This window comes from Lampris incognitus, chromosome 17 (genome assembly GCF_029633865.1).
Source record: "Lampris incognitus isolate fLamInc1 chromosome 17, fLamInc1.hap2, whole genome shotgun sequence".
In the NCBI taxonomy this organism is placed as follows: Eukaryota; Metazoa; Chordata; class Actinopteri; order Lampriformes; family Lampridae; genus Lampris; species Lampris incognitus.
The window spans coordinates 18,948,802-18,976,384 of record NC_079227.1 but is presented as its reverse complement, the minus strand read 5'-3'; the positions used below and the strand labels follow the sequence as shown (position 1 = coordinate 18,976,384).

The 27,583-nt window shown below is 44.1% G+C and overlaps 1 protein-coding gene across 1 annotated transcript in view; it reads left to right on the top strand.

The window, feature by feature from the left end:
• Positions 1 to 27,144, top strand: part of LOC130127777 (SRC kinase signaling inhibitor 1-like) — a 62,590-nt gene extending 35,446 nt beyond the window's left edge. Inside the window, exons 4-19 of the mRNA XM_056297498.1 lie at positions 1,680 to 1,809; positions 2,308 to 2,479; positions 6,099 to 7,021; positions 8,723 to 8,812; positions 9,406 to 9,446; positions 9,720 to 9,743; positions 12,806 to 12,966; positions 13,075 to 13,250; positions 14,044 to 14,174; positions 18,962 to 19,109; positions 21,082 to 21,406; positions 21,945 to 22,302; positions 23,012 to 23,154; positions 24,257 to 24,406; positions 24,570 to 24,677; positions 26,986 to 27,144. Coding sequence (XP_056153473.1) covers positions 1,680 to 1,809; positions 2,308 to 2,479; positions 6,099 to 7,021; positions 8,723 to 8,812; positions 9,406 to 9,446; positions 9,720 to 9,743; positions 12,806 to 12,966; positions 13,075 to 13,250; positions 14,044 to 14,174; positions 18,962 to 19,109; positions 21,082 to 21,406; positions 21,945 to 22,302; positions 23,012 to 23,154; positions 24,257 to 24,406; positions 24,570 to 24,677; positions 26,986 to 27,144 — 3,239 coding nt within the window. The remainder of the gene's footprint in view (positions 1 to 1,679; positions 1,810 to 2,307; positions 2,480 to 6,098; positions 7,022 to 8,722; positions 8,813 to 9,405; positions 9,447 to 9,719; positions 9,744 to 12,805; positions 12,967 to 13,074; positions 13,251 to 14,043; positions 14,175 to 18,961; positions 19,110 to 21,081; positions 21,407 to 21,944; positions 22,303 to 23,011; positions 23,155 to 24,256; positions 24,407 to 24,569; positions 24,678 to 26,985) is intronic.
• The last annotated feature ends 439 nt before the right edge of the window (positions 27,145 to 27,583 follow it).

Sequence of the window (27,583 nt, the reverse complement as noted above, 5' to 3'; positions counted from 1 at the left end):
CTATTAAACTGCCACATTATTAAGGAAGATAGCTTGAGAATAGCTGCCAAGAGAGGGGACTCAAATCCAAATTTACAGATTCTTAAGAGTAATATGAAATTTAGCGGACTGATGCCTGCAGCTGTCAGCTTGTTAAGTCACGCTGTCTTTTCTAGTTTAAATATATCTCACTGCTGATGGGAAACACTTGCATGTGCATCGCATTGGGCTCTGTGCAGCTTGCGATGCACACAGATCATCTCTGAGGTAAAGGTGTTATTTTCACATTTTGTATTTTCACACATTGAGGCGGCTTTCTTTTATTTATTTATCTTTTTTTCTTTTGGACCCCCCCCCCCCCAATCGTATCTGGCCAATTACCCCACTCTTCCGAGTCATCCTAGTTGCTGCTCCACCCCCTCTGCCGATCCGGGGAGGGCTGCAGACTACCACATGCCTCCTCCGATACATGTGGAGTCACCAGCCGCTTCTTTCCACCTGACAGTGAGACATTTCACCAGGGGGTTGTGGCACATGGGAGGATCACGCTATTCCCCCCAGCTCCCCCCCCCCCCCCAAACAGGCGGCCCAACCAGCCAGAGGAGGTGCTAGTGCAGCGACCAGGACACATACCCACATCCGGCTTCCCACCCACAGACACGGCCAGTTGTGTCTGTAGGGACGCCCGACCAAGCTGGAGGTAGGGGGGGCTCGAACCGCCGAACCCCATGTTGGTAGGCAACGAAATAGACCACCACGCTACATGGATGCCCCAGCTTTCTTTTATTTATGGGTAGGAAAATCCCGCTAAGCCCACGTAAATTAGAAATAAATAACTGAGCAACTCCATATGGCTGTTGATACAACTGAGCAAATCCTTATCTGTTGCTTCGTTGTCACTCTTGTTTTTTTCAGCTCATCAGTACGTCAGCTAATGCAGCATCTAGTTAATATCTGCTAATGATGTGCACTCTCAAGGGGCCTTTGTGTGTGTCCTGTTATTAATTAAGGAACAGCTACCGGAGAGACATTACTGGCTTCACTAAAATGATGAGCGTATAACCAGAATTACAAACGATGCAGTGTGCTTAAAACATGAATGTCTTTTCTTTTTTTTGATGGAAACAGAAAGCTAAGAGGGCAAGAGAGCAGGGAAAATACAAATCACTGGGCACTTGAGATGTCATTTAGCTTGTTTTCGCTAAGCTTTCATTGTCCATCTCTATTGACTTGATTGGTATCTAGAGTGGAGCGCTATGCTAAATACAGCTGTCGTGTGTTTTCCCTCTTGACGCGTGTTGAAAATTAATTTTTGCCATCCCACGACACAGTTACTTTCACACATAGCATTCTCTCTGCCCTTTATGTGACAGGTGTGTGTGTGTGTGTGTGTGTGTGTGTGTGTGTGTGTGTGTGTGTCTCTCTCTCTCAAATAAACTTTTAACTGTTTCCTCTCTCTGCCATGGTTTCTATATTTTTTTTATTATCCCCTCCATTGCCCCCCCCCTCCCATTTTCTTCAACCCACGTCCAATCTCCATTTCCACCTTCTTAACCATCTGGCTTCTTTGTTTTCCTCCTTCCACCTCTCGATCTCGCCACATCTCCCTAACTTCCCTGTTCTCCCCGTGCCCCACCCCACCCCACCCCACCCCACCCCATCCTATCCCCCACCCCACAACTTCCCATCCACGAACCCAGGCATTTTGTTTCTCCAGCTTGGGGAGGAGATACGGAGGGTGCATCTGACCCACGAGTTGACCAGCCTGGAGACTCTGAGGGCTCTCATCGTGCACATGTTCCCTCAGAGGCTCACCATGGCCATGCTCAGGTAGCCAGGCATTCACCTTCAGCAGCTCTCACTGACTCTAAATAAAAACCATATACACTTTTTTTCCCACTTGCAGACAGACAGTCCTAAAATTACACCCGAGTAACTAGTGTGTGTGGGTTTAATTTCAAAAAAAGTGTTTGCAATAAAGGAAGTGACAGTGTACATGAGTAGGCGTTGTTCTGAGTATTATCTCCTCTTTTAAACCGCTGACTTCTTTCATGGCACTGCATACAATCCATTGACAAACAGTGACTAAATTGCTTTGCTCCCACCTGCATCCATACAACCCACAACTCGATTCAGCGACTATTACATTTCTGGTGAGCTCACAACAGACTGTGTTAGGTAGGTACTCTCATTATAGGCAGCTCATTCCTGCAAATGAACATATACATCACTCCTTATTAGAGGGTAATTGCCAGTGAAACAATCTAAGCAAAAACAATTTATCAGTATGCTATTCTTCATTTTGTTTTGATGACTATTGATTTTCAGGTGTCCCAGCACGGCTTTGCTGATCAAAGATGAGACGCGTAATGTCTTCTATGAGCTGGAGGACCCTCGGGATGTGCAGGACCGCTGTGTCATCAAAATCTACTGCAAAGAGCCCATCTATGGCACCTACCCTGGACACCACAACCCCCACCTAGCTAACGGAGACCTCCGGGTAAGTGTTTGTGCATGCGCACGTGTATATTGGCACGCACGTGTGCACGACAAGTGTATGTATGTATGTGTGTATGCATGTTTGCGTGACTGTGCCTGCATCCTTGTCTGTGTCCTAACACATGTGCATCTGCAGGTATGTCTGCATCAGCACATTTGTGCAGGAGCACAATAATTTCCTGTACTAATCAGGACTACTTGATTTAATCATCTACGTGTTATCTGTATAATTCTTCAGTCACCATTAATGAAAATGAATACCTAACCCAGCAATACACCATAGACAATGAACAAAAGAATGAACATGGGCGTCCGGGTGGCATGGCGGTCTATTCCGTTGCCTACCAACACGGGGATCGCCAGTTCGAATCCCTGTGTTACCTCTGGCTTGGTTGAACGTCCCTCCAGACACAATTGGCCATGTCTGTGGGTGGGAAGCCGGATGTGGGTGTGTGTCCTGGTTGCTGCAGTAGCGCCTTCTTTGGTTGGTCGGGGCACCTGTTCGGGGGGGAGGGGGAACTGGGGGGAATAGCATGATCCTCCCACACGCTACGTCCCCTTGGCGAAACTCCTCGCTGTCAGGTGAAAAGAAGCAGCTGGTGACTCCACATGTATCAGAGGAGGCATGTGGTAGTCCACAGCCCTTCCCGGATTGGCAGAGGGGGTGGAGCAGCAACCGGGATGGCTTCGAAGAGTAGGGTAATTAGCCGGGGTATAACTGGGGAGAAAAAGGGGACCCCCCCTCCCCCCAAAAAAATGAACATGAATTGAAGCAATGATTTTGTAAAGTTTTTATCCTGATTTAGCCTCATATTATTGTGCCTACATTTCCAAACCAGAAAATATGGCTTGATTCCCAGAAAATGTTTCTTTCACCTTTTCATTCACAACAAATCTGTATAGAAATTAGGGCGTGGGACGAGCTCATGGTTATGGAAGATAGAACTTAAAATGGCCTCACAAAATCCAAGCCATATCAAGAATAGACTTATAATTTAAGGAAATCCCCCTATAAAGGTTTTTTTAAATTTTTTTATTCACTCCCTCTGTCCACTTCCCAATTGTATAACACTGGTATTCTCTTGTTTACAAACACTAGTATCTTTTGCATAATTCGTGCAGGCATAAATTCGATTTAGTCAGCACTGAATAAGTGAGAATGTTTAGCATGGTAGTAGTAGTAGTAGTAGTAGTAGTAGTAGTAGTAGTAGTAGTAGTAGTGGTTTAGCATGAATGAGTAATGTGACCTTAAACCGAGCACAGTGGTGCTGCTCTTGAACTAGTGCCAGCCCTTCAAATCATCAGTGCTGACTGGGCGGGATGCTGACAGATAGCGTAATGTAGAATAAACACCATTCCTAGATGGTGGACTGTGGCCCAGTCAGCTTAAGACTGGGTCATGGATACAGCAGAGTCTGTGTGTGTGTCTGTGTGTGTGTGTGTGTGTGTGGGGGGGGGGGTCATACACACCATTGTAGTAGTTGTAGCCTCAGTGGAAGTATTAGCTTTGCTGGTTTATTTGGCTGTTTTTTCACTTTCGTGATACTTGTTTTGAAACAGTTAAGGATACTATTATATTTGTATGATGGCCATTTATGAATGGTGTGAAAATGGACTGGTTGAAGGGCACGACGAGAGAAACCAAGTAAAATGTCAAGGTGCCTTTGCATGGAGTTGAGTCTCCCACAGAATGAGAGGAATTATCCCTTTGACACAAGGCCAAAAGCGGTATACTTGGACCCAGCACGCGTATTTTTAAATGATCAAACGCTGCGTTTAGTACTTGTGTCTATGACATTACTTTCAGTATTCTGATTTTGCACAATAGTTGTGGTAATCCACAAAACGATTCATCTTGAAGTTTAACTGACAAGGTGGGAAAACATCACTGATGAGCTGCTACCAAAACTCGCATGGTCTCAGAATGATAATCAGCAGAATATGCAGTAATGCCTAATGGATTTGAGTACATCTTAAGAAAAATGAATTTATTTGCAATACAGAGGAAAAACCATCCGCAGTAACCCTCTGCTTTGCACCGTCAGTATTTCCTGTAGAATAACATGCACTTTGTTCTGGCTAATTACACCAGATTATGGAAGAGGAGAGGGCTGCAATTTAAATGGTTGTATAACAGTCTTTGTTGTTAAGTTAAAGATAGAGAGCATAAACTGGAGAGGGTGGGTGGTGCAAACTGAGGGAAATGTAGACTGAAACTGGAAGAGAGGAAGAGAAATGAGAGTCTGGTTGATAGGGAGGGAGTTTTGACACATCTGTCACTTTCCGTCTTGTCAATCAAATGCCCCCCCCATGTCTCTGAATGTGTGTATGTGCATTTGTGCGTGCAGACGTGTGCATGCAGGCACGTGTGCATGTCTGTCCCCACCTGGGGGTGTATGTATGATTTGCAGGGGCCTTATAAGATTTGCAGGTCAACTATTTCAGCTTCCCCCACGGGCTTTGATGCGGTCCTCCACTTGTGCACCGCTCAGAAATCCCCTTTGCACTGTCTAGCTTTATCCAATCGGCAGGCTTGCTTTTATTTCTATGTCTGTGACAAACAAGGGCTGCCTCCCCTGTTAACAAGGTGAGTGACTAGGGTATATGTAGGTGCGTGTGTCCATGTGCATACTGAACCTTAGCCAGTGGAGCTGATTAAAAAATAAACTGGATTGCCCAGTTCCCTCCCAGTCTGGGATTTGAGAACAGAACAAAATAACAAGGTTTAGAGAATGGTAGGAAGATTTTCCCAAGGTTAAAAAGGAAGAGGTCAGAATGATGCCCGAGTGTAAAGCTGCTGTGAGTTTTACCTATGATAGACACCTTGTGACTTCGGGGGTTCGTAAAGATAAAATGCCATGTCTATATCTGCTAGGCATCTTATAGGATACTGTCGCTACATGTGATGCGGTTGCTAAGATACATAATGGAGGATGATGGCACTGGAGTTATTAGTCTGCTGGGAGGGTGTCCATGGGGTATTATTATTATAGGAAGCCAAAGGGTTATTATTCAGAAATATTGGTTTTTCAATTTGCATCGAACGAAGGAGATAGCTTTGTGCGTCACATGCAATTACAGTCTTGTCCTCTTTTGTGTCTGCATGCTATATCTGCTTCTGTCTATCACTTTTATTCATGGCCAGCATCCTCCACAGTGCAATGCTTTCACTGCAGTGTGCTGCTGCCCATTCAGGTCTATTGTGCTGGATTCTTCTCTGTTCTGCTCCAGTGTTAATTGCTTTGTTGGGCCTCTTCTTTGTCACGCTGAAGTGTTTGTGTAGATGTCTAATGATATTACCCTGTTAGCTAATCATTAAACTTCCATCTGCAACTTGAAATGCTGAATGTTTTTCTATGAGTTCACAGAGTGACAGTGTCTGTTGCATTGGCCCATCATGGATCTATTTATTATCCAATCCTGCATTTGTAGAGCAAATGCTACACCGAGGAATAGGATTGCCGGGATGGAGGTTGGCTGTATGAGGGCGAACAGAGGGCGAAAGCAAATTTCAACCTCAAGGGGATCAATAAAGCATTGTTTGACAAATAAAAAATGTGTTATTTCTACAACGATATCATTGTATGGCTTCCCTCTTTTTTCCTGTCAACCAATCAAAGAGGGAAATGGTGTATGCACCTCAGGACTCCCCGCCCAACCGTCGCCTCAGCAACCCACCCGTCTCCTCCCAGCACTCCACCTCCTCTGCCTCGCCTCCCCAGGGCTCGCCGTCCAGGGCCCGACTCCTCTACAGCGGCAGCCGGCCTTCCTCCTACGCCGGGCCCCCCCATCACACCCACTCCCTCCCCCATCCTCATTCCCACCACTCCTCACCCCACCACCCCCAGCAGCTTCACCAGCCCCATCACACCCAACAGGCCTTCTGCTCCTCCCCCAGCGCCATCCTGGAACGCAGGGATGTGAAGCCTGATGAAGAGGTGGGGGGATCAAGGAGTGTGGTGCTGCTGCGGGGGGAGGACCGCGGTGGAGGGGGAATCTATGCGGACCCCTATGCTCTGGGTGCAGACACGGGCCGACTGAGCCTCGCGGGAGGGCCTCATTCCCCTCTCCCTGCCAGAGCAGATCCTTACAGCTCCCTGTACCGCCGGGGGGGAGGAGCAGGAGGAGGAGGTGCTGGATCGGTACGCTCCCTCACTTCCTATTCAGCAGCTGCCCTACAGGGGGAGTTGATGGAGAGCAGCGCCCTCTACAGGCCTGGGGGACCGCTGTACAACGATGCCTACGCAGCGTCCATGTTGGCCATGGGGTTTCGGGTACCGCCGCCCTCGTCCCCGCAGAAGATACCCGATATGAGAGATTCCTACTCAGGCACCCTGCCCAGCCGCGGATCCCCCGGAAGGCAGAGTTTGCGTCGGGACTCGGTGACCTCCTCAGTGTTTGGGGACAGTCCCAAATCCAGAGGTCAGAGCCCAGGGTTAAGTCTGGGCTCAGAGCAACTGTGTCTGATGGCTGGTCTTGGCGTAGAGGGAGGGAGCTCTGCAGCGTTGACCTCATCTCTGATGGGAAATGAGACTGAGACCAGGTAGGACTGTCTGTTCCACTGGGACTTGTACTTACGTGTCTGCATTTAAGCTGTTGTTTGCAAAATTGAGAATGAATAGGACAAACAGGTGTCCAGCTTCACATTGAAATGCATCGTATTTGACCCAAGTGCCATATATTGAGACAGTGTCTCACATTTTAAAGTGAAATAACAAAATTACAAATTTCTCCATTCAAACATTAAACCATGAGTTTTGATTACTATCCAGTAATAATCTCTGGCATCTTCTGCTTTCATGTCTCCACACTCACATCGCAGTTTAATTGGTTGTACCCGCCCTTCAATCAAAAAACCACCTACAAGGCACATAGTTGAGGCGAGCCAGCGGTATCTCAAGATGTATACTGTAGTGAAAAGGAATGAACATGCAGCCACAAACAAGAATGAAAAGTGTCACGTGTCTGGGTGAGGCCAGTACCAAACAATGCTAAGAGAACCTTTTGCATCTTTAACCGTAGTTCATTTTCAGTTTCGTGTGGAGAAGAATACGACTTGGCGTGCCACAGTGCAAACGGGTCTCACCAGAAAGGCAGCATTTATGTGGGTGCATTTCTGCTTAAACCCAAAGATGATAGCCAAAGTTACTGCAGCTGAGATAACAATCGTGTAACACACTGTGCACCACTCCCATTCATATAAGTCACCCGACTGTGGCAATCAGTTAGTCCCAAACAGAGGGGATATAATGTGTCTAATTAACCCCGATATGCATTATATCGGCACGGTGGCGCAGTGGTTAGCACGGTTGCCTCACAGCAAGGAGGTCCTAGGTTCGAACCCCAGGGTTGTCCAACCTTGGTGGTCATCCCACTCTGTTTGGGGTTTGCATGCATGTTCTCCCTGTGTCCACGTGGGTTTCCTCCGGTTTCCTCCCACAGTCCAAAAACATGTAGGTCAGGTGAATTGGCCATGCTAAATTGTTCTTAGGTGTGAATGTGTGTGTGTGTCTGCCCTGTGATGGACTGGCGGCCTGTCCAGGGTGTCTCCCTGCCTGCTGCCCAATGGCTGCTGGGCTAGGCTCCAGCATCCCGCAACCCCACTTGGGATAAGTGGCTTGGATAATGGATGGATGGATGCATTATATCAAAATTCTGTACCTTTTTGCATTGGTAACCTGTAAGGAGTGGATATTATCCTGTAAACCTGGCTTGCGTTGTCCTGGAAAATCTTACTGTTTACCCTGAATTTGGACTTTTTATCTGCTCAACCTAAGAATGAATTTGTTATGCATGCTGTCGGTGTTGCATTGTATTTTTCTTGATCAAATTGTTTCCTTCACATTTATTAGGCAGTAAAGTGTGAAAAAAGCTAGAAATTTAGCACCACTCTTAAAGCCTCATTGCATTCAAAACATCGAAGGTTAACAATATAACATTTCCTTGTTTCCTCGAAAAGTGCACACAGTGGCACTGATGTTTAAAGTTAATACTTATTGTAAAAAAAAATTAATATTTATGAACTATTACTATTCTGTAGTAATACCACAGGCAGAGGGACTGAAACACGGGCAGATGTTCAATGTAAAACATATCTTATGCCCACCCACGTCTGGTGCAGATAGTTGGGAGAAGTACTGACAGTGGTCATAACCTATAATACAACTTTATCATAAATGCATTGTGTAAAATTTGTTTCAAGTTGTTATTTACAGTACAGTAAATGTCATTGGGGTGCGTCCAGGGAGCGCATGGAGGCTATGGAGAAGCAAATAGCCAGCCTGACAGGTCTGCTGCAGAGTGTGCTGAGCAGAGGGCCCGATGTAGACAGCCCGTAAGACACACACACACACACACACACACACACACACACACACGTGCATGTATGCTCATACACACATGCATACACACAGACGGGGACACACAGATGAGCTTACTGTACATACACACTGACCAAAACATGCGCGCGCGCACACACACACACACACACGCACGCGCATATGCATGCACGCTCATACACACATGTATACACTCACAGATGGGGACACACAGATGCACTTACTGTACAGACACTCACATTCGCATGCATGTGACCACATGGACACACATACAAGCCTACACGGGCAAAGAGAGACACAGACAGGTACAAAAACGTACACAAAAGAATGGCATTCAAACGACAAATTCAAGCACATGCACATAAACAACATGTACACGTTTAACGTGCACATGCGCAAAGATCCATACACAGATGCACCACTAATACCGACATTCCTAACACACACACACACACATACACACACAGATCCACTCAACAAAGTAAACATTAAATACAGCAGCAAACACCAGGTCCACACCATATTGCCCTCCACTGGCTAAGCAGATAGTGTGTTCTGGCCTTCAGTGCTTCAACTCTGTCTCTTTTAGGGAGAAGATTGAGTCGGCCAGTGACTGCTCAGGAACTGACAGTAAGTGCTCACCACAACCGCAAGGATGGACAAAAGTAAAGAATATTCCCTTTCTCTGCTGCTTCCAGCTGCTTTCTGTTTGATAGTCAAATAAATCTGAATTAGCGCTCCTTTTCCAAGAGCACAGTTCATTTCGCAGTGCTGCTGCTTCATTTTTCTTTTCGCATAGTTTTCAAAGTGCCTCACATGTGATGGATGTACTCCACTCAGCACAGCTACATCATATGTCGGCTTTTGCTGCTGTGTAACTGGTGCTCATGCTTCTTGTTTTAGCTGGACGGTCTAAAAAAAAGAAAGGTAGCTATGTGTTCCTGAAGTCTCTGACATCAGACATGTCGTCGTTCCTCCGTCTACCCCTCCATGTACAGTACAGTATATGTCTCTCCCATCGAAGGACCGAACTTCCTCCTAGTTGGTGTCCTTCATTTACCCTTGTTCCCTCCCTTTCTTGTCTTGGGAATCCATTCGAGTCATGTTAAATTTTAAGCAGCGCTTTGTGCTAGAATGTTGACGGAGGCTCAAAATTTCAAAACGGCTTGCACTAAACAAACAAACAACTTAATTAACACTCATCATCATCATCGTCATCACCATCATTGCTGTTTTTTTGCTCTGCAGTCAACAGGAAAAGCCTTCAGCTACACAGCTGAACAGTATGGATGAAGCCTCCGGCCTCTAAACATGTCAGCCTCTGAATGAGGACACCATCTATCGATTAATTAACTTGAGAGCGCTTTCTGCATGAGCTCTTTCTGTGCTGGGCAGCCAACTCCAGGCGGTGTGATGGCAGTGCAGTTGCAGTATAGTTGAAATAACCTTCTCTTAATATGAGCTATATCATAGCCATAGATCATATTGTTATTATAAGCCAGTTGCACACATTAAGTATTATCTTTTCTTTTGGCTTTAGTTTTTTTTTTCCTCCACCCCCGTTTTCTCCCCAATTGTATCTGGCGATCCAGGGAGGGCTGAAGACTACCACACGCCTCCTCTGATACATGTGGAGTCGCCAGCCGCTTCTTTTCACCTGACAGTGAGGAGTTTCACCAGGGGGATGTAGTGCGTGGGAGGATCATGTTATTCCCCCGTTTCCCCTCCCCCCTGAACAGGCCCCCCGACTGACCAGAGGAGGCGCTAGTGCAGCGATCAGGACACATACCCACATCCGGCTTTCCACCCACAGACACGGCCAACTGTGTCTGTAGGGATGCCCGACCAAGCTGGAGGTAACACGTGGATTCGAACAGGGGTCCCCATGTTGGTAGGCAACGGAATAGACCTCTACACTACCATAGCGGATGCTGTTTTTTTTTTTTGCAGAATGCTTATTTTCATTACTGATTTTTATCAGTTAATGTACAAAGATTAACTCAATCTTTCATATGTGACAGTGGCGCTAAGTTCGTGAACGCTCTCCCTCTTTAGACTTGCAGACACTTGTCTCACTGTCAGGATGATGAAACTGCATATTTTCCCCAGCCAGTCATAGTTATATCGACTTGCATTGTGATCCGTGGCCAGTCTCTGTGCTTGCAGCTGTATTCAGGGCATCCCCCTTTTCCATCTAAACTGGCAAGGCAGTACAAAGGGACGGATGCAGGGTTTCAGAGTCTCTGCCCACTGTGGTTGTCACATGTATACTTCCAAAGCACAGTCGTCCTGGGTTAGCTGTGGTCAAATACACTAGCTTCCACTCTCTCGTTCACAGTATCCAGGACATCAGTAGTGCCGTAACGCGCTGCTTCTCTCTCAGTGTGACTTAGCCTCTCTTTGACAGTGTGCTTTATTATAACCTTCGCATTTAAAGAGAGTTATTAACTCTAGAGTGAATGTATTCTCTTGCTCAGTTCTTTCCAAGGAAAGACTGCGTTAAAAGGGTTTCTTAGAGTGTGAAAATTGATAGGACAGTCACATTAGAATAATGTCCAGACGGCAATATGACCTTTTACTTTGAGTCATGTTTCACTCAAGCAGAGCATTTTCATTTTTTGGTGCTCATCCATCTTTAGGATGTCATGATGGGTCATTCTCCATAATGGGCTGCTCTGGAGGACCCTCAGCACCGTTTTCTTCTCATTGTGAACACTTATTATCTAAAACATCTGGAATAAAGGAAAGGTCGGATATTCATATTTAAAGACACCTTGTTTTATGTCCTATCATTCCATGGCCTAGTTTCCTTCAGTATCAAGGTAAAATATATATATACGTATATATATACATACAGTATCTGTAGTGACAGTGGATCCTTAGCTAGGCTTTGAATTGAATGCTGACTACTCCCAAAATTGTCATGTTAAAACCCAGAAATGTTCACCCAAAGTAAAATATCACTTTAAGCAAATGTGCTATTCAGTCAATGTGCTATGCAATCAACTGAAGACAGTGGATTTCTGCAATGCAGAAGTAAATTTATCCTCGATACAAGCTGCAGACTTGATATGCAATCCAGAAACCCACCATCTGTTATTGAGTGACTGTTAGTCTCCCAGTTTTCGTCATTTTATTTGTCTTGTTCTGCATGATAAGTGTGACTCTGCACCCCAATTACTGTCACAGAGCAATGTATTCATTGTCATCTCAATGGATATGTGATGTTATTCCCGGTTTTAGAAAGTCCCATTCCCTTGGGCTCTCTGGAGGCCTCTAGCATACTATCGTTAGATACTTGCACCCAAAAGGAGTACTTACTATGACTACTGGCTTTGTCCCAGAAGCCTTCTCATGCTGTTTATCATTGTTTAATCTGTGTGTAAGGCTGTAGTCCCTCACCCTGACCTATCGATAGAACTTGTCCTGAATTGCGGAGGGCAAATAACAGAATGATAGGACAGTCAATATCTTAAAGGGCCACTCCCCTTAAAACCAAAAGAGTGCATTGCAAGACAAAAATAATTGCTGTGGTGGCTGTTGATTAATTATTTTTAGAATTATTTTGTTCTTGATAGCTACAAAGAAGGAATTTAGATTCTTCTTCTCTATTTCTCGCCTTCATGGGAGGTGACAGTACAGGGATAGAAAAGGTAGGGATCCTGCTTCTTCAAGAATATTTTTACAGGTTGGACACTTGAGGTCATGACAGATTATACCAGGAGGCCTCTGGTCACAAACTAGCAGCCCACAATTCCTATTTTGAGGTTTTCCATCTTGCTCTGCACTCTGTTTTTCTCTCATTGTTGTTGACAGTCTTAGTTAGATATGTCACACAAGGAGGCGTACCTTTAAAGCATTTTTCTAACAACAAACTTTGGAGACTCTTCGGCAGTTTGGGACAATTTCTATTAAATCTGGTGTGTTATAAAAGAAATAAAGTTGAGAGAGGTGTCTCTGAATTGAAACCCTTGCTTTTTAACGGACAGTTCTGACACCGTCAGCTCCGTTGGCCCTGATGCCACCTCCGTCCGTAGGAGCCAGCCAGCCGCTCACAGTGTCCCGTCTGCAGATGCAGCTCCACCTGCAGGGCCTGCAGCAGAACACCAACGCACTGCGCAAACAGCTGTCTCAGCTGCGCAACATACAGGTGTGTGCACGCGCCTTTGTGTGAAGATGTTTTGGCCCCGTTTGCTCACCCACTGTTAGAATGGTCAGATGTCTTTTTGAATATGTGTTTTTAAACCATGCGTCCCAGTTGGAAAATCAGGACTCAGTCCTGGCCCTGCTGAAGCAAACAGAGTCGGAGCTCAGCCTCATGATGCTGGACGCCATGCGTACGCAGGAGGACCCGCTCCAGAGACAGCGCCTCCTGGTGGAGGAAGAAAGACTCAAGTACCTTAACCAGGAGGAGCTGCTCATTCAGCAATTGCAGTGAGTTCAAAATTGGAATCACTTCATTTGACAGTTTTTCTGCACCAATTTGACCAATAGAATATAGTATCAGTTTCACATGACAAACTCTTAACATACGGTACACTTAGCATCAGACATATGACAGACAAAGGACTACACACACACCATTCTGCAAATATATTGAATAGTCCTCATTTCATCGCTATGTGCTGTCAAGCCACATGACATACAGGATCATAGACGGTGTATGTGCTTGCTGTACGGATCAGAAGCCCAGAAGACCTTAGGGTAGTGCCACTGATTTCCAAACTTTGTTTTATTTCTATTGGAATCTATTCTGGTGATGGTCTGAAGATACCACCCGAACCAAAATGTTACTTTCTCCTTTGAACTGCGGCTAAATATGTTGTGATTATGGTCTTGTTTGTATTATAGAAAATGTCTGAATAGTACATTTTGAAATCATTATTTGGTCCCAGAGGGCTCTGTAATCTCATTATATTGTCCAACAGATAGAAATAGAATAAGTAATACCAATGCATGACATCCCTCAATTTGGATGATGCAAAACAGAGGACAGAAAACTGCAGGAAGCTGTTAAAACACGTTGAACAGGCGCACATGGCCTCTGTTCAGAGTAAAACAGATCCGACAAGTCTGTTAGGGTTCATATGGTATTTTCAAAACGAGACCAGTATCCCAAGAAAAAACCCTCTGCTAGTATGGTAACACAGTATGGTAGCAGGAAGCCATCTTCCAGGTTTAGCGTTGGATTCCAGCGATGTGAATCTGTGTTCTGTTTATTCTCCAGTGACCTCGAGAAGTCCGTGGAGGAGCTTCAGAGAAACTCGTCGGTCAACCATGGCCTGGTGACGGAGCAGGATGTGGAGCAGAAGAGTAAAGAGCTAAGGGCGCTGGGAGAGACCTTGACAGAGCTCAAGAGTAAGTAGTTTGGTATCACCACCTCTTTCTTGTACGTTTTGTGTTCGCAATGTCTTTCTCTGGTTTTGGGGTGCGTGTGTCCCTTTGATCATCCACAAAGTTTTAGCGATCATTTCAGTTTGAACCGCAAAATAAACCAAAGTGAAGTGGTATGATGTACACTACCGTTCAAAAGTTTGGGATCACCCAAACAATTTTGTGTTTTCCATGAAAAGTCACACTTATTCACCACCATATGTTGTGAAATGAATAGAAAATAGAGTCAAGACATTGACAAGGTTAGAAATAATGATTTGTATTTGAAATAAGATTTTTTTACATCAAACTTTGCTTTCGTCAAAGAATCCTCCATTTGCAGCAATTACAGCATTGCAGACCTTTGGCATTCTAGCTGTTAATTTGTTGAGGTAATCTGGAGAAATTGCACCCCACGCTTCCAGAAGCAGCTCCCACAAGTTGGATTGGTTGGATGGGCACTTCTTTGAGCAGATTGAGTTTCTGGAGCATCACATTTGTGGGGTCAATTAAACGCTCAAAATGGCCAGAAAAAGAGAACTTTCATCTGAAACTCGACAGTCTATTCTTGTTCTTAGAAATGAAGGCTATTCCATGCGAGAAATTGCTAAGAAATTGAAGATTTCCTACACCGGTGTGTACTACTCCCTTCAGAGGACAGCACAAACAGGCTCTAACCAGAGTAGAAAAAGAAGTGGGAGGCCGCGTTGCACAACTGAACAAGAAGATAAGTACATTAGAGTCTCTAGTTTGAGAAACAGACGCCTCACAGGTCCCCAACTGGCATCTTCATTAAATAGTACCTGTTAGAGCCTGTTTGTGCTGTCCTCTGAAGGGAGTAGTACACACCGGTGTAGGAAATCTTCAATTTCTTAGCAATTTCTCGCATGGAATAGCCTTCATTTCTAAGAACAAGAATAGACTGTCGAGTTTCAGATGAAAGTTCTCTTTTTCTGGCCATTTTGAGCGTTTAATTGACCCCACAAATGTGATGCTCCAGAAACTCAATCTGCTCAAAGAAGTGCCCATCCAACCAATCCAACTTGTGGGAGCTGCTTCTGGAAGCGTGGGGTGCAATTTCTCCAGATTACCTCAACAAATTAACAGCTAGAATGCCAAAGGTCTGCAATGCTGTAATTGCTGCAAATGGAGGATTCTTTGACGAAAGCAAAGTTTGATGTAAAAAAAATCTTATTTCAAATACAAATCATTATTTCTAACCTTGTCAATGTCTTGACTCTATTTTCTATTCATTTCACAACATATGGTGGTGAATAAGTGTGACTTTTCATGGAAAACACGAAATTGTTTGGGTGATCCCAAACTTTTGAACGGTAGTGTACATCAGAGCTACCGACTGGCTTACTTCATTCAAAAAGGCTCCAGACACGTTCCTCTTCAAGGCCTACCTTGATCCTTACATGGTCTCTGGTGGCACTTTGCTGTGACCACAAATTGGTGCCTGTTGTTAACATTGTGCCAGTACTTAACACCTTTTATTACTGGTGTCTATTTCAGAGCCCTTTTCTACTTGTACTTGCTATTTTATGCTCATGGCATTATTTTCCTATTTGCACTAAGGTGCCCCTTGAATTGACATGCATTCTTGGCTATGATTTGATTACCATGTAGCACTCTATGACAGCAGTTGGTAACGCTTGAATTTTCATCTGCTGACTGACTCAGTCGCTTCGGATGAAAGCGCCTGACAAATAAGTAAATGTAAATGTTGTGGAGGGAATCTTTGGGTGGAAATCGGCCGCAGCACCCTAGTGTTTAAGCTAACGGTGCAGATACACAGAATCCGGCGAGGACGCACCGGACCACTGAACGCTCCGGCTGGTGGGCGGTGCTTGGTTTTGGTTAATCTGTTTCCAACATGGCGGCCGGGTCACAAACTTTCTCATTTTACAGCTGAACAACACACTGAAATACGTTTCTGAAAACATTTGAGGCGAGAAATACGCAATTCAGTAACAGAATATTGATTCATATTTGATCAGCACTGCTTAGTTTGACAGTTTGATCTGAGTTTCGCGAGCCGGGTGCATTGGGCTGGACGGACTCATTTGCATAAGGTTGAGTTCGAGTTGGCACGGTGGCGCAGTGGTTAGCGCGGTTACCTCACAGTAAGAAGGTCCTGGGTTCGAGCCCTGGGGTAGTCCAACCTTAGGGGTCGTCCTGGGTCATCCGCTGTGTGGAGTTTGCATGTTCTCCCCATGTCTGTGTTGGTTTCCCCTGGATGCTCCGCTTTCCTCCCACAGTCCAAAGACATGTAGGTCAGGTGAATCGGCCATACTAAATTGTCCTTAGGTGTGTGTGTGTGTGTGTGTGTGTACAGGCGTAACTTATGGGGGGGTTAGGGGAGACATGTCCCCCTCAATATTTAGAAGAGGTGAATTTGTCCCCCCCCCAAAAATATGTCATGAATGATAATGTTAACTCCCTCGCCTTAAAAGGTAAAATAACAACACAGACCGTCGAACTACTTAAAATGTCATTCATACTTGTTTTCCAACGATTTCATACACCCCTATGCTTGGACCATACCATTTTAACCTTGCCACTGGGATTGCCGACCTCGTTGCTGTCTTGCAGTTGCTCCTGACAACCAGGAGACCGGAGCATGAATGATCGTGTAAGCGAGTGTAAGTAACGTAGCTAGCCAGCTTGCTTGTCTAGCCCAGTACACCACCCTTTCTTACCTTTGGGGTTTCTGGGTTAGATTTTCTTACGTATTTCCGGATGAATTATAGCCTTATCTAGTTTATAACTTGTGTTTGGGGTTATCAGTTCAGACCCCCTCACGAACTAGCTAGCTAGCGCTTGCTAACAGTAGCCCCTAGACGTTTATGTTAGCTTAAATGAATTTGAACTGATAATTTCGGGCACATGAGATAACATAATAGGTACATCTACAAACCAGTTTGTGCCAAGGGTATTGTATTAGTTCAAATGCATCTACTACTTTCATTCACAGAGTCAACATGAGCAAGAGGAAAGTAACAGAAGATATCCGGTGCTTTTTGTCTTTGAAATACATAATGACAGTCTACTTCATTATTTTCCTTTTTGCGTCACTATAGGCTAGCCTATCTGAAAGTTGTTTTTCTTTTACATAAATAAGACATTTCCACAATAAATTGATGTAGAAAAAGAGCAAATTGGTGCATACAAATTCACCAGAATGCAGGAAATTAAATGTGTGATGCTCAAAATTTCCAGGGGGAGGACCCCCTGACCCCCCGCTAAATGTGCCCCCCCCCAATGTTCAAATGAAACTTACACCCCTGTGTGTGTGTTTGTGGGGGAGGGCGCCTGTGATGGCCTGGCGGCCTGTCCAGGGTGTCATCCCGCCTGCCGCCCAATGACTGCTGGGATAGGCTCCAGCATCCCCATGACCCTGAGAGCAAGATAAGCTGTTTGGATAATGGATGAGTTTGAGTCACGTTTATGCAAATTCAGATACGGCGAATGGAACTCGCCATGCTGTATCCATCATGCACCGCACAGCCGGATATCCTGCTCCATAGAAAATGAATAGGATCTGTTGACTTGACATCCGGCAATGGATCTGGTGTATCTGTGAAGCCATGTCACTGACAGATTAAAGTGATGTGATTCTCTAAGTATGAGGAAAGTTTTGTTCATATTAGTAACAATATTAGTCAAAGCATCCACAGTATTTTCTTATTGATATTTTCATCCCATTTCTTTTCTCATACTGTAGAGTAAATTACTGATATCTTAAGTGATTCCAGAATTAAAAAAAAAAATGTAAAAAATAGACTAAAAAGTAGATTCATTTTGGTGAGGCCCTTGCGAATACTTTAAGGTAATCATCAACTTGGCATATGAGGATTATTTTCTTTTGTAAGTGTAGTATCAGTAGGTCATTGGTCGGAGGAAGTGCTAAAACACAGAGGGCCTAGTGTATGCTACAAAAAGTCCCAGATGAATATGTATGAAATTTTCATGACTTTGTTTGATATTCATGAAGTTTTAGTTTGAGCCTTTTTGTCTACTTGCTACCCCTGACCTGTCTACTCCTACGCTCGGCTGTGAATATTTATAAGCATGTCAGCAGATCTAAGAGGCCTTATTATAAAATTGTGTACACCTACAACTCCCGAATTGTGTACCCTGAGTGGTTGCAAGGAACATTAGGCTCTGTTAAAACGTTTGACGGATGGCCACTCGCTTTTAAAAGGATTGTGAAGTGCACGAAAGGGAACTGTCTAGAAGCTTACATGAGTCTGCATGATGTGGTGATGTCACACACAAATCCTTGTCAACGTTTAATGCATGCTTTAAAAACAAGACGGCCATCCCAGTCGTACTGATTTAAAGGGGATTTTGGTGCCTTTTGCACCAATGCACAATGTGTGTCTATAAAAGCAACACATTTACACACTATGCATGCATACACACTCACTCACACACACACACACACACACACACACACACGTGTTTTTTGCACCATTCCATCTTTATTCTTATTTTTGTTTCTTTCACTTCTTACATGTGTCATGCGCCGCCACTGTCATTTAACCTCGCCACTCTGAGTCCTTCCAAGCTTTTCAATACGACAGGAAAATCCAATTTCCTTAAAAGATATATGGCAGTACTGTGTCTTTATCCTCCTTTTTTTTTCTTCTGTTTTATGCCGTTCGGTCTTCTTCTCTCTCACTTTTCCTCTACACAGTATATCATCATCCCATCATCATTTCAACTGCAGCTTTCTTTTTTTTCATCTTCTACTGTCAATCAAGACCAGTTTCCCAGCCTGCAGAGTAAGATGCGGGTGGTGCTGCGGGTGGAGGTGGAGGCTGTTAAGTTCCTGAAGGAGGAGCCACACCGGCTGGATGCTCTGCTGAAGCGATGCAACACTATGACTGACGCGCTCACCATGCTGCGCAGGTATACGGCCCCAAACACTCCACACCCCTCCTCTGATATTTTAACAGATGTCTTTTAATGAACCAGGGTTGTCTTCCTGGTTACACCTTGTCTACTCATTTTATGCCTGCCTCAGCCTCAATGTGCTTTGGTCGTCCTTACTGATTTTCCTGCCTGGGGAAATTGGATTACTTAAGTGTTTGTGTGTAATCTAATTCTGGATATGTGCTGGGATATTTCCTGTAAACCTGCACAACAACATACTGTAGGTGCACTCCCACACCTCATAGTCAAGGCTATTTCAGTGCCGATGATAGGAACTACTACTACTATTACTACTTTTTGCTGCTTCTGTTAGGGGTCACCACAGCGGGTCATCCATTTCCATTTCTTCCTGTCCTCTGCATCTTCCTCTGTCATGCCAGCCACCTGCATGTCCTCCTTCCCTCACCACATCCATAAACCTCCTCTTTGGCCTTCCTCGTTTCCTCTTCCCTGGCAGCTCCGTATTCAGCATCCTTCTCCCAATACACCCAGCATCTCTCCTCCACACATGTCCAAACCATCTCAATTGTGCCTGTCTTGCGTTGTCTCTAAACCACCCAACCTGAGCTGTCCCTCTAATATACTCATTCCTAATCCTGTCCTTCTTCGTCACTCCCAATGAAAATCTTAGCATCTTCAACTCTGCCACCTCCAGTTCTGCTTCCTGTCTTGTTGTCAGTGCCACTGTCTCCAAACCATTTAACATAGCTGGTCTCACTACCATCTTGTAAACCTTCCCTTTAACTCTTGCTGGTACCCTTGTGTCGCAAATCACTCCTGACACTCTTCTCCACCCACTCCACCCTGCCTGGCCTGCACTCTCTTCTTCACCTCTCTTCCACACTCCCCGTTACTTTGAACAGTTGACTCCACGTTTTTAAACTCATACGCCTTCATCACCTCTGCTCCTTACATCCTCACCATTCCACTGTCCTCCCTCTCATTCATGCATGTTTATTCCATCTTACTCCTACTGACTTTCATTCATCTTCTTTCCAGTGCATACCTCCACCTCTCCAGGCTCTCCTCAACTTTCTCCCTACTCTCACTACAGATCACAATGTCATCCGTGAACTTCATAGTCCACGGAGACTTCTTCCTGATTTCGTCCGTCAACCTGTCCATCACCATTGCAAACAAGAAAGGGCTCAGAGCCGATCCTTGATGTAATCCCACCTCCACATTGAACCCATCCCTCACTCCTCATACATATCCTGCACCACTCTTCCATACTTCTCTGCCACTCCCGACTTCCTTATACAATACACCTCCCCTCTCAGCACTCTGTCATATGCTTTCTCTAAATCCACAAAGACACAATTTAACTCCTTCTGGCCTTCTCTATACTTCTCCATCAACATTCTCAAAGCAAACATCGCATCATGTAGTGCTCTTTCATGGCATGAAACCATACTGCTGCTCACTATAATCATCACCTCTCCTCTTAACCTAGCTTCCACTACTTTTTCCCATATCTTCATGCTGTGGCTGATCAACTTTATACCTCTGTAGTTACTACGCCTCTGCACATCACCCTTATTCTTGAAAATCGGTACCAGTATACTTCTTCTCCACTCCTCAGATATCCTCTCACTTTCCAGCTCACAACTCGTAATCAACTTTCCAGGAACTCATAAGCAGTATTTCTGGCTTTAGGTGACTGACTGAAAACAAAAGTGCACACAAAGAATCTGTTCTCAAAGATCCTGGTCTCCATTAAAAGAATGGCCACTAAATGATATCTTGCATATCATCATGTTGCACTAAGTTATTTAGACAAGGATAAAATAAAGACTAATTGGTTTTGCAAACTATTTTATTTTAGGGTGATTAGAGCAAAATTTCATCTATGTTACCATGACCTATCTTATGAATTGCCAAACCATTGTTTTGGAGCGTTTTTTTCTAACATGGTCTAGGGACCTGATGCTCTCCTGTGTGTTGTTAGTGTATCGTATTCCCCCTGTATGTACAGACAAGTCACTGAGGGTGTGTGGAAAGGTCCGGAAGACCTCTCCAGCCAACCGTTGAAGAGAACAGATGACGGGGGGCGAAACGCTGAACTTGACATCCTCAACAGTCCTCCTCTTAGTCTCAATGACCTGAACAGCAGCTCAGGCCTGGCCAACTGGATGCCTGTGTCAGGTGGTGACGCAGACATCTCAGGCCCAGAGCAAGACATCCAGCCTTCAATGACCTTCAGAAACCGGGTTCTGGATGAGCTGCCAAGCCGCCGTCCCCCTGATAAGTCTGTGTCGGCCGAAGTCAGACTGGTAATCAGGCTGTTGGTTTGGAAAATGTGTGTGTGGGTGTTTGCGCAGATGTGGTATGTGTGGCTGTGTGTGTGTGTGTTTTTGCAGGAGTGCATGTGTGTTTAAGGCTATTTTTAGTTTATTTGGATTACATTTATGTATACAGTGCAAGGCCCAGCATGTGCTTCAACAATTTTAAATAGAACAGTGTTTCAGCTTTAGCCTCATTGCAGATTTCCAGATGCATCTGGAAGTTTGCCAAAGATATAACTTGGATTTTATGCACAGACCAGCATCAATTGGTATGCTATTGTACTGGACACTTTGTGAACCTTAGACAGTATAATACAGTGTAAGACTGTGTCAATGTATATTATGCATGTGTCTGCATCCGTTCCAGTCTTTCTGTCCATGTCTCTAGTAGCTCTTGTAGCCAAAATATAGCCAGCTGATCGTCTGTGTTGATACTCTGTAGTTCTCCCTTTCGTATTTGCTCATCTTTCATGTCATATGTTACAGCCTATCAATATATATGTCATGTTTGTCTGTGACATTCCAGGCGGCGGAGCGGGACTGGGAGGAGAAGCGGGCCAGCCTGACCCAGTTCAGTGCCCAGGACATAAACCGGCTGCTGGAGGAGACGCAGGCTGAGCTGATGAAGGCCATCCCGGACCTGGACTTCGCTGCCAGGCATATCAACAAGCCAGCTGTGCCCCCCAAGCCCCAGATCACCATCCCAATCACCTCCACCATAGCCACCTCTGCTGCAGCTGGGACGGCTGGCACTACAACCACCAGTACAACCACCACCAACTCCACCACCAACACCTCCGGCGGGGACCAGCACCCTGGTAAGGTGCAGATGGCTGCCCAGAAGCTGAACAGTTTGGAAGGTGCTGGTACACGTCGTGGGTCTGGTGAGTTTTTTTTTTTAAATATATATATCATCTATGTCTTAAAAAAAAAGAAGCTTGAATGAATGTACATATCTTTCATTTATTCTGGTTAGAGTAAACTCAGTAGTTGATTTTTTCAAGTTGTGATAGATAGATCTATTTTTTGACTTAAGTAGACCTAAGTTATGGCTATTGGTTTATCGTTTTAATGTCGGACCGAAATCAGATATCAGATTAACTTTTCATTTCTAAAAACCTTGGGTAAGACATAATAAAATGTCCTGCTTCAATTTTGTTAGTGACTGACATGGGTTTTTTTATACCTGTAACCATAACTGATCTGAGTTGTCTCAAGAACTGAGGGATTGGTCTAGTCCTCATTAATATTCATAAGCTGACCTTTGATTGACAAGTACAAGCAAGGATTTGCAGTAAAGTGGGCGGGGGTTCATAGTTTGATAATTTGATCCGATTGGCTGTATGTAAACGAGTGTAAAAAGATCGGCTGACACAAGCTGAGGTAGTGAGAGCTCTTTTAAAAATAGAAAAATAGAAAATGGATTCTAGGTTTCATACTTGCGTTTTTTTTTAGTAGAAAGAGAAAGTTCAAAATGCGTGACAATTAAAGTAACAAGTGATGTTGGAAAACATTAGAAACACATGTGACAGTTTTGACCTGGGTCTTAGCATGCGATGACTGTACTAAGACTCTGGTTGTGTGCATTTACAGCCGAGCTCACAGTGGCCAGGTACCGCACAGAGAAGCCCTCCAAGTCCCCGCCCCCACCTCCGCCTCGCCGCAGCTTCCCATCGGCACATGGCCTCACCACCAACCGCACTGGGGAGGTCATTGTCACCACCAAGAGTCCGAAGGTGAGCCGCTGTCTGTCGGGAGTTGCGTAAGCAGTTTATCCCAAGATACAAATAAGAAATATAGCCTGTCAGAAAACAGTTTGCATAGTGTGCTGCTCGGGTGTAAAAAGGTGTCCCTCTGGTGCTGTTCAGTTTGGGTATTACACTAGTTAAGTATTGTTGAAGAAATCTGAGGCACCCCGGATAGCAGTAAATTTACAAAGCCTTTAATGTCTCTGTGCTATTCAGTCATAATAACAGTTAAAAACATGCCTACGCATGGCGTGAATTTATTACCCTCCTGAGTGCCACAGATTTCTTCCACAATACTAAAGAAATATAGTCTATCATTTTAATCTTGGGTGCTGGTTTCATCAGAAGACTAAGAGGAAACTGGATTGCATGTACAATGGAAGTGGAAGGGTCACTTTTGGCATACACTGAAAATTTGAGTAGAAAATCTTTTTACACATATATATATATATATATTCAATTTAGTTCAAAACTTTATTGCAGACTCAGGGTCCATAACAGACAAAGAAAAAATAGGTAAAAGACAAACCCTAGACAATACACAGAGTAAACACAATAAAATATCATAAATGGAAAAAATCAGTGTCTTATAAGAAGGCAGCTATACCAATTGTCCCACTGCCAGGATTGGTAGTGTGTGGCACTGAATCTTATATTAGTTATATTAGTTAACATTTAAGCATATGGTAAAAATACAAACTTTATGCACTTTAATATTCATCCTTTTAGATGAGCACCCATGATTTTTTTTTTTTTTTTTTGTAAATTGGCGCCTATGATGGGAAGTATCCAGGTTTCTGACTTTTCAGGCAGAGTACTAGCTAATCGCAAACTGCTATACATGTACACTACACCTCTTATAAGCTCGCCCTGATTTCAAATATTGTAATGAGCGACAGGGATTTAGAAACAGTCGCCTATGGGAACTGTCCCTGTGGTCCTGAAAGTACATGTTTTAGGGTAATGTTAGGTACATTTTGGTGCCAGATAAACAAGAGTTCTCCTCTTGGTTATAAGGTCGTAATATTGGGACTATTCCCATAAAAGAAGTGCATATGTAGAGACTTGAACATCTTTACTTTGCCCAAAGCTGGAAGAGGATGGCGATGTACCTAAAACCCTGGTGAAGCTGAGGCGTGCCCCTTCTGATACCCCGAGACCCGCCTCCACCCCGCCTGTCATCGCAGCGTCAGCCATTCAGGATGAGGATGACGAAGAGAAAATTATTGCCGAGTTAGAGGTACGACAAGCGGAGTCAGCGTAAATTAGATCAGCCTTTATGTGCGTAAGATGGATATTGTTTGTCTTTATGGTTGGCGAGTTTGCTGATGAATGCAATGTGCCGCATCAGTGTGATAACGTGTCTTTGCCACACCCTCCCACACGACAACATGCCTCCCCAGATATTTCAGAGAGCCTCTGTTAAAGATCCCCCTTGTAGTAAATGGTCCAACATGCTACCGAGGGCCACCCCTACCCTTCCCTGCACCCTCGGGTCCTTGAAACGAAAGGTAAACATCAAAACTTCACTTCCGCTGCAAAACTTACAGCCCTCTCCTATACCACTGCCTCTGGACTTGCTTCAATTTCCCTTGCTTGTCCTTTAGTTCCACCTCCACCCCCCCCCCCATTACTTTCTAATGTATCACTGACACTTGAGCCTGAACTACTAATACAACAGTGTCTGTATGTAGGACATGTGGAAGGGAAGATGAAATGCCTCTGGAAGCCCTAAACAGAAAATCTAGTTTAAACAAATGTGTTTCACTCACTGCAAGTGGTTTAAGTAACTGGCGGTGACTGAGGTGTTGACAATCTCAGCATCTAGCTCAAATATTTGCTTGCACACCACTTGTATGGGGCATATACAAGTCTGTGTCATAAGAAAATGTAAGCATACTTCCGGTAAATTGGGTTTCACGAAAGACACGGTTGCAGGAAACCGATGGCTATCATTTTATTTCAGTGCAACAATTGTTCAGGCAGAAAACCGACCGTAAACATGCCTGAATTCCCACTGAACGTGAAACCATGAATTCCCCTGAATAGCCCATATTTATAGGCTAGACTGCAGACATATCACTCCTCCACACATTGATATTCTGTATTTTACAACTATAGGTACATTCAAGCAGTGTAGCATACAGCTATAGAAGGAAACTTAATAGTCTAAAGATCTTTCCTCTCTAACCTTGCTAATGCTCTCTATCTTCTATTTACTTCAGCCTTCTTGCAGCTGGTTTGCTTAGTGCCTTGAAAATCTGTACATGTGATTGTGTAGAGGTGTTTAGAAAATGCGTCCATGTTCGATTCTCTCTATTGACCGGTGATATCATTGTATAACTTGTTAAACTGACCTTAAAAGCATGTTATTCAAGGTATGAGTTCGAGTGCTGCGATATGCATTAAAGCACGGTGTATAGCCTGCCACTAGAGTTAAATAATGCATTTGAGGATGAGCAATGGGTAAATTTTCTGACAGCCCTGGCGACGATTTTAAGCTGCGTAAAAGGTCTTGTTTTGTTGGAATTATCAAAGCACCAAGTGCTTAGCAGCAAGCTGTCAAAATAAAGCCCAGTGGGGTTGGGGCGGTGGTGGCGGTGATGGGTTATAAGGAGATTTTCCGAGACACAATTACACATTGAAATATTTCTCAGACAGATTATATTTTTATACCTGATTTTTTTTTTGATTCACTGTCATTAGTTAAGTTACTGGGCAATCATTAAAACTGTCACCTTGTCATCAAGTGATATACCCCTGTGGTAGAGCATTAAAATGATTTGTACTGTATCATTTTCACACAGCGTCAACCTCCTGAACTGGACGATCTTGGGCCTTCCTTCCTTTTTCTAACTTTCCCATTGAAAATGTTGTCTAAAGAGGACATTGTGTGTCCAACATACTTAAAAGGACATGTAAACCAAGTGGCAACATGTCTTTTAATGATTATACTTTTTGATTATACTTTTATCATTTTACCAATTGACATTTTTGGATTTGGAAACTTTGATAAGGCAATCTTTGAAAAGGCGTACAGTAATAAATGTTCACAGTAGATGGGCAGGGATGTTAATGTTGGAGGTTGACTGTTTGGGCTGCATGTTAGAAAATGAAAATATTCCGTCATCAAATGTCACTATAAATGCAGTTTTGAAGTATGATACTGAACAATTTTAACAAATTGAGGGGAAAAAAAAGGGTTTATACTTGTTTAAAAACTCAAACTATGACACTTAGCTTATGCAAAAACAAAATAAAGTCAAAGCCACTCGTGAGTCCTGGCGTTGCACAACTTAGAAAGCCTTTATCTGAAGCATGGCTGACAACAGCTTTTGCATATGCCTATAACCCTTGACTCCAAATAGCGCCTTTGTTTACTGTGTACTTTTTACTTGTTTTTTATATGCAAGTTTGTTTTTTTTTTACCCATAAATGTTCATAATAATCCAGGTAGGGAAATCATAGATAGTTGAATCAGTTCATCTGGACACAACGTTTATTGAGAGAAACGTGTCACCGCTCATCTAAGTGACCTCTTCAGTCTCAACTGAATGCAGGTATCCCCATCCTTATAAACAGCAATTTGCATATGAAACCGATCGTTGGTTTCGGCCGTTATGCCACTGTATTATTTATAAGGGTGGGGATACCTGCAGTTAGTTGAGACTGAAGAGGGCACTTAGATGAGTGATGAAACGTTTCTCTGAATAAGCATTGTGTCCAGATGAACTGATTCAACGTTCTGTGACAAGGACACCACTCATGTTCATTTGTCTTGGACTGCCTCTAAGCTCTTGTTTCTCCTGCTGGCTACAGAGTGCCAGTAATTCCCCTGGCCCAGCCAAGGGACCCCAGCCCACTGTGGCAGCCAGGCTCAAACACCTCCAACAAGGAAGCCTGGAAAGGCCCAAGACCCGCAAGCAGAAAGAAGATTTCTCCAAAGTCCAGGGCCAGCAGCAGGTATTCCACTTCTGAGAACAGCACCGCCTCTGACCCGACCCATCTGACCCACCACTCAATGGTAGCACTACAAAGGTGCACAAAGGAAAAAAAATAAAAATAACTGTGCCCGTGGACAACGTGAGATTACACAACAAGAGAGGAGGAATATTTACAAAAATCTTGATTTTCAACAGCAGTTCTTGGTGTGTGTTTTGATATTTGAGTTACTGGCTCTAAACTAGCTTGCTTAGAAAAGTTTTTGTCGTACAGTAACGTCGGTGTTTAATTTCCTGAGGAAGATCTTGGTGGTGCTTAGCTGTATGACAATAGTGAGACCTATACAGTCAAATTTTTTTTGCCTCTTATGCTACATGATCTTCAGCAATGCCACGGAACAGTTTCTCATCTCAGAATCAAACCGCTGACCTTCTAACAGGATCCCGCCATCTATTCTCTTCTGCCATGCCCTTCA